The sequence below is a fragment of the Quercus lobata genome, chromosome 4 (genome assembly GCF_001633185.2).
Source record: "Quercus lobata isolate SW786 chromosome 4, ValleyOak3.0 Primary Assembly, whole genome shotgun sequence".
Lineage (NCBI taxonomy): Eukaryota > Viridiplantae > Streptophyta > Magnoliopsida > Fagales > Fagaceae > Quercus > Quercus lobata.
The window spans coordinates 41263520-41271078 of NC_044907.1; the positions used below are offsets into that span (position 1 = coordinate 41263520).

General features: G+C 33.5%; 1 protein-coding gene across 2 annotated transcripts; it reads left to right on the forward strand.

The window, feature by feature from the left end:
• The first annotated feature begins 622 nt into the window (after nt 1-622).
• On the forward strand, nt 623-4185 carry LOC115987194 (trihelix transcription factor PTL-like). 2 transcript variants are annotated; one of them, XM_031110697.1, is made up of 3 exons: nt 623-1247; nt 1997-3289; nt 3807-4185. In XM_031110697.1, the coding sequence occupies exons 1-2, from the start codon at nt 808-810 to the stop codon at nt 3225-3227; spliced, it is 1671 nt and encodes a 556-aa protein (XP_030966557.1). In that variant the 5' UTR covers nt 623-807; the 3' UTR covers nt 3228-3289; nt 3807-4185. The 2 variants fall into 2 exon arrangements, with proteins under 2 accessions (XP_030966557.1, XP_030966556.1); XM_031110696.1 differs by having other exon boundaries at nt 3812-4185.
• Nucleotides 4186-7559: the final 3374 nt, after the last annotated feature.

Genomic DNA, 7559 nt, shown 5'->3' on the forward strand with positions numbered 1-7559 from the left:
AAGAAAACTGATCTATGTAAACTTATTGTTGGGTAATATCTCTTTCATATAACTTTCATGGCTCTATCACGAACACCAATCTTGTTATACTCAAGATAAATTATGTCACACAGTAGTAAACTAAATTGTATAGACTTTCTGACTCAATACTTATTTTTCAAAACCAAAAAGTGAATGAAAGATCAACAGCAACCAATAATAACCAAGTGAGCCATGGCTTTTAGCCGCTACTATGGAAGCAGATGGTGGGTCAAAAAAGTTCAGACCAATAAACTGTACACGCGTCAGCTAATCAGTACTGACATTGGATCATCATGATCTTCCAATATCTTGCCATTTGTCACTACCTTATTAGGTGAGGTATTTACGTTTATGCTTTCACTCTATGCAGACTGCAGAGAACGAAAACAAGTCTCTTTCAAGTCTTCTTAACTCTACGTTTATGCGTATATGGGGTATGTATTTTTTTTTTTTAAGAATAAATATTAAAATCGGGTCTTCAACTCACGATTATAGATAAAAAAAAATGAGTTTGTAATAGTGTATATAACATAGTGTGTAACAAAAAAGAGAAATCATTTTTTATTGGCCACCAACATAGTAAGAGGCTTATGCTAATGTGTGAATGTGTGTGTTTTAAAGACTTTTAAGTGATGAAAGGTGATGAAAGAGTGATGAATGATGCGGTAGACTCGGATCCTGTCTCCTAAGTAAAAGCTCATATTTCTGCAGAGACAAGTACTAGACCTCTCTCTCTCTCTCTCTCTCTCTCTCTCTCTCTCTCTGAAACAGTAGTAATTAATTGACATGGGAGACCAGTACGGACTGCCTGATCTCCGGCAATTCATGGCCGGAAGAACTCATTTTCCGGGCATGACACAATCTACTGAGCCTTTCTTTCTGCAAAGGAATATAGTGGCAGCACCTCCTCAGCTTCACTACGAGCCTATAATGGTTGGTCATGAGGTTTTGCCTCGTGGACTTCAAGTTGGGTTTGGTCATGATTCAAGTACTACTAGTGCTGCCGCTCCCAACAACACAGCCACTATTACTACTACAACAAGTTCAGCTGCTACTACTACACTTTGTGGTTCGCAAATAGAGAGTGGATGGATGGGATATGATGCTATTGGAAATACTAGATGGCCAAGGCAAGAAACTCTTACTCTTCTTGAGATCAGATCTCGTCTTGATTCCAAGTTCAAAGAGACTAATCAGAAAGGACCTTTGTGGGATGAAGTCTCTAGGTATATCCATCTCTCTACTAAGTACTAACTGCACCATTCTTTTCTTTCCTTTTTTTTTTTTTTTTTTTTTTTCGGTTTTGTTTTTCTTTTCAGTATTTTGTTTTTCTTTTTTCAAACTGGGTGATGCTTGATTAAGAAACCCTATAGCGTTTTCTTGATATCTTTCTGTTCTTCTGCTATTTTTGTAAAAAAAGTGACAAGCTTTAAAGAAAAAATTATGTTTTTTTGCTTGAGTTTAGTGCTTGAGAATGACAAGCCATTGAAGTTAACTGAGAGACCCAGGTTGTTTCTTTTTTCCCCCTGATTTTTTTCTGGTTATGTCTAAGAAATTTGGTCTGACTCCTTGATGTTTAAGTACCCATATACTGGTTTTGTGTGATGGTGTACATGTGACCAGTCCAAGAATCTCTCTCTGAAAACCAATCTTTGTATTATAGTTCAGGAACCTCTCCTTGCTCAATTAGGGCAATCGAATCTAGTTAATATCGAATAAAAGGATTTATTATACAGATTTTTAATTAGGAGGAATGTTCTTATTATTTTATACAACTCAAATATTAATAAAAAATGCTCAACCAAGAAATATTACTTGGAATCTTCTTTAATAAATATTACATGGCCTTATTATTAGAAATCTCTAGGAAACAACTAGTACTAGGTTAAATTATTATTTATTTAATATATTACGTACACCATCATATGTTGAAAATTACCCCCTATTTGTTTTGATCTAAATTAGTCTGATTCAGGATAATGGCTGAGGAACATGGATACCAGAGAAGTGGGAAGAAATGTAAAGAGAAATTTGAGAACTTGTACAAGTACTACAAGAAAACTAAAGAAGGTAAAGCTGGAAGACAAGATGGGAAGCACTATAGGTTCTTTCGGCAGCTGGAAGCAATCTATGGAGAAGCAAGCAATAATAATGCCTCAGTTTCAAGCAGCCTTCCTTATCATCAGAGCACTCGAAACAATGTAATTCAACAAGAAAATCAAGAAGTTGTTCAGAACCAAAGGCTATGTACTGAGAGCCTTAGTACTTTCTCTAACTCATCTGAATTTGAGACTTCCTCCTCGGAAAACAATAATGATGATGATCTTTCCGCCATTGCATTCATGATGAATCAATCAATGGAGAAGCAGAAAGTGATGAATGAGAGACAAAGTTACCAAAAGGCTAAGAAGAGCTGGAAAGCAAAGGTTGAGGAGTTTGTGGACTCACAAATGAGAAAGATAATGGACACACAAGAGGCTTGGATGGATAGGATGTTGAAGACTATTGAAAATAGAGAGGAAGAGAGGGTGTCTAAAGAGGAACAGTGGAGGAAACAAGAGGCAGCTCGGTTTGATCAAGAAGTACATGAACTTTGGGCTAAGGAGAGAGCATGGGTTGAAGCTAGAGATGCAGCATTAATGGAGGCTTTAAAGAAATTCATAGGGAAAGGATTAGCTGTATCACCAATGGCTGTAGAAACACAAAGCCATGAAGAAAACCAGGTTGAAACTATTAACAATAACAGGTGGACTGAAATGGAGGTTTCAAGTTTAATACAACTAAGAACTAGCTTGGAACTTCGATTCCAAGAAAGTGGGTATTTGGAGGAAGGTCTTTGGGAGGAGATAGCTGCAAAAATGGGGTCTTTGGGGTATGATAGAAGTATGGTTGCTTGTAAAGAAAAATGGGAAAGTATCAGCATCTATTATAACAAGACAATGGAGTGTAACAAGAAGAGCAAAGAGGATTTGGATTTGACAACAAGCAGTAGTTATTTTCAGCTACTTAATTCCTATCAAGGTCAGGAAATTCCCAAACATAGGCCTGAGAGCATGGGACTTCAGCTAATGGATGAGGGCCTTCCACCTTCAAGTTCCAATGTAGGCACTAATGAGGTCCACCGTAGCTGCTTTCAAAATGAAGAGGAGAAATTGTGGGAGAAATATGGTGTGAAGCTCAATAAGGGAAAGAACCAACAAGTTTAGCTCAAGCAAGCAAGAGCTTCAGCTCTTCAAAAAAGTACAGATGGATGCAACTTTTTCAGCAGGTAAGGTTTGTGGCATTTTGTGGTCTTTTGTAGAAGTTTTCTGACTTGGGACGTGTTTATGCTAGTCATCAATGCTTAAGTGAACCTTAGAGATTCTTTATTTGAAAATATGAAATGTCTTAATTTCTTCATAGAATCATATTGATTGAGGCCTGAGGGGTTTAGCTAATATGCTAATAGAAATTTGGAAAGGGGCTGTGCACCCTAGTTCAAATAATTGTTTGTACTTCTCAGATTTTTGTACTGTTTTTAATGTCCTTAAGTCTTTCTTGTTTAGATATGGTGTATAGGAGAATAACTATAACAGACATCTTAGTGCGCATAAAGTACATGCATCAATGTGGCGTGCACATACTCTTTACCAATTTCACTTATGTCTATTTTTTACAATTTATCTATCATATGGCATTTGTGTGTTCCAGTATGTATAATTGGGTGTGTGAAATAGACATTGCACATGATGTATATAATAACAACATTATTGGTTTTCTAATTAAGTTCCTAATATTTATGTCAGTGCAGGTCTTCTTAAAAAAGTTTTCTACCCCTAAAACCTTTGAGCATTTCAAATGACATCAAATACCATTCCATCCTCTAAATCTATTGCGAACACCCAAATGCATCATAGATGCTTTCACATTCTGATGGATGAGGGGAAAAACATGGAGGAGAGATATGGTGTGAAGCTCAGCAAGGGAAAGAAACCCCAAGTTTTGCTCAAGTAAGGAGTAATCTAAGTAGTTTTATTTTGTATATATGTAACTTGTATGAGATGTTTAGAATTAGATTAAGTAATTTATGACTTGGGGACTGGTTTTGTTTGTGTAACAAAGCAATGACTAGCGAACTATATGTGGAGCTTAATGCTTAATTGGAAAGTTTGGGTTCACATGAAACCAAAATTTCTAAGGGTTTCTTGATGATCATGGTTGAGGGTTTTGCAATTTCGCCCACACCCCCCCCCCCCCCCCCAAAAAAAAAATTGGTGGTAAGAGATGCGTGGACTTTGGTTTGCTCTAGACACCACCTTAATCCAAACCATTGGATTTGGGTTAATTAATACTTCATAGTATGTATATCAATCTCATGTATTTCTTAAAAAATAAATAAATAAATAATTTGTTGCAATAAGTGGGGAGAAAAGATTTGAACCAGAGTCCTCTTTTTATAAGAGAAGACCAATGAGTTATAAAACTCTTGACATCAATTTTTAGTAATTATTAAGCAATCTTAGAATTCAATAATATGATATTTAATTTTAATAAAAACATACTACTAAATATAAAAAATATGAAATAAACTCAAAATTTCACATGAAAAAGTTAATTTGAAGCACTAGTCAATGTACTATAGATACCATGCATACCTAATAAATCTCTCTCAATATTTCACCTTTTCTCACCATTTTTTAGGGGGTTCTGCATAAATCTTTTCTCTAAAGTTTTTATAGCAACCCCAATGGCTAAAATTTTCTTAGCTTATGGGTTTGCAATCCTAAATTTTTTCTATATTATAAAGCCAAAAGGGAAATGAAAATTTTTATATTTTCATAATACGAGGAAAATATTTCATTTACTGGGAATCCTTTACATAAAAACGTGATGACCTCCCAAACAAGGAGATTTAACTCAGTAAGTCATACTGCTATATCAATGAGATATGAAACCTGTTCATGAATGACTTTCAGTCTTCTTCATGGGGCTTAAATGTTGCTCTGTGTGTTTTTACCAACATAGGGGCTCCCCAAGTGAAAAAAATTTCTCATCGAAATTATTTCTATGGCCTGCCCATAGAATAGATATCTCTTTGCAGTCTGCAATCAATTTTATTTCTCATGCTTAAGATGTAGTATTTGAGCAATTCAAAACCCTTTCCTTTTTTGTTCCATCAGAGTTCATTGCTTATACACATTTATTAGTTTTTCTATGATTTCAGCTGGCGTACTCAAAACCTTAAACTCTTTGTACTGTTATACTAAGTGGGTAGATTTTCTGAGAAAGACTGATTATAAAAGTATGCTAAGAGAGTACGAACTATTATAATACGAATATAATATTAAGAGGGGTTTTCTTTATCTTAATGAATACAAGGGTTTTAACCCCAAAAAAAAAAAAAAAAAAATGAATACATGGGAAGCTTGAGGTTGTTAGGGTTTCAAATATTATGAAAGAGAGATGCTAAGTATACATGCAAATTTTACTCTATATATATATATATATATATATATATATATGTCTTACAAATGTGTCACTAATGACAAAAAGAAGTTAAACAATCATTTACAATCTTATTGCAATGACACAAATCACATTCAATCTCACATTAGCTTGTAGTTTTTTTATAGTATAATTTATAGTAGTTTTAATATTTTTCATTATAAAATTTAAAAAACAAGATTTAGGTACAGTACTTAAGTGCTATTCTTTAAGTTCTATACTTAAGATTTCACTATGTGGCTTTTTTTCACATGGGATTGAAGTGTATTTTTTAGTTAAGTAGCCACATAGTAGAATCTTAAGAGGAGAATTTAAGAAACAACATCTAAGGTATTGTATATAAGTTTTATCCAAAATAAAAGCCTATTAGTGGGATATTAGTGTTATAATACAATCCTCATTAACTGTGTTCCCCAGTACAAAATTTATTTGATGGCATAACCAGAGTCTAGTTAGAGAAATAATATCTTCCTTGTAAGTCTAGGATGAGGCAAAGTTAAAGAATAAGACTATAATAATTTTTTATATATTTTATTTGATTATTCTAGAAATTAGGTTATTAAGTAATTTTGTATTGTTGGGCATGAGCCATAGATGTTGACCTTGGGTTTTATTTTATTAATTGATAAGTCAATCTTAATTAGTTTATGAGTGTTTATATGTGGACTTTGGCTTGGTTAAGCTATGGTTTGATTCACTAGTCAAATTAAGATTCTTAACTCCATTAGGAGAAGTTAAGATTTAGGATTTATGATTTGCTATTGTTCTTAAACAAGAAGATGTTTGATAATAAAGTATTGAGTGTTCTATGCATATAGGAACTTTGATCTTATTGTTCTTTCTTTCTTTTTTGTTATGCTTTTTGCTTTTCTTTGATATTTTGTCACTGTTTACGATACTATTCACAAGTGCTGTTCACAGATTGCAGATAAATTAACATTTTTAGTTCCTTTCATCTTTTTTTTTTTAATTAAATCTTTTCTTTTTACTACAAAATCTTAATCTTGAACATTCTTTTAAAACATTTCAAACACTAAATCTATTTCCCTAAATTTTAACACATTACAAACATATGTAGACAAATTCTCCAATTCGTCCTATGTTATTATTTCTTTTAAAAACCTTGTCACAATCCTAAACATGATTAAGTAGGTCAGTCTTGGTTTTGGATTGATAAAGCTACTTAAATTTATCTTTAAGAAAGAATTTGATATTTTGTCACTATTCACAGTACTATTCACGGGTACTGTTCATAAATTATGGCTAATTAAAATTTTTTTCTTCACCTATATGTTCAACTCTAAACCAAATATTTTCTCTTCCCAACAAAATCCTAACCCTAATCATTATCTTAAAATGTTCTAAACCCTAAATCTATAAATTCCCCTAAACCTTAATTCCGCACAAACACATGTAGACGAATTATATAATATGTCCTACATAATTATTACTTTTAAAAAACCATGTCACAATCATAAATTTTTGTCTTAGTTTTTGAAGAAATTGGAGAAGAACTTGATATTTTGTCATTGTTCAAGATACTATTAACATATTGCGGACAAATTCACTTTTGTTTCTCACACCTCTTTTCAACTTTAAATCAATTTTTTTCCTTACAAAGTCCTAACACTAACCATTTTGTTAAAATTTTCTAAACCCCATAAATCTATAAATTCCCCTAAACCTTGACCCACAACAAAACACATGTAGACAAATTCTCCAATTTGTCCTACGTCATTATTAGTTTTCAAAAACCATGCCACAATCCTAAAATATGAGTAAGTCTATTCCCCCACCACCCCCAACCACAACACCTTCTTCAACCCACAGCAACCACCCACGGCCAAGCTTGCTAGAAGCTTAAACCCGAGCCCATTAATAAACCCATCTGACCTGAGTGAACCCACTCAATGAACCCCCACTACCTGCCTTGATTGAATAGTCAATCTCCCAAACAACATCAAAGCTGCCACCACAATGTTGTTTAGTGTTGTAGCAATGAAAAAAATTTGTTGAGGTAGTTGCGAGCTCATAGGAGACGAAAAAGTGAGTTT

Excerpts from the sequence above, each read along its gene's own strand:
- LOC115987194 (XM_031110697.1), top strand. The coding sequence starts at position 808 with ATGGGAGACCAGTACGGACTGCCTGATCTCCGGCAATTCATGGCCGGA. Across the intron at positions 1,248-1,996 it reads TTGTGGGATGAAGTCTCTAG|GATAATGGCTGAGGAACATG; the intron begins GTATATCCATCT and ends AGTCTGATTCAG.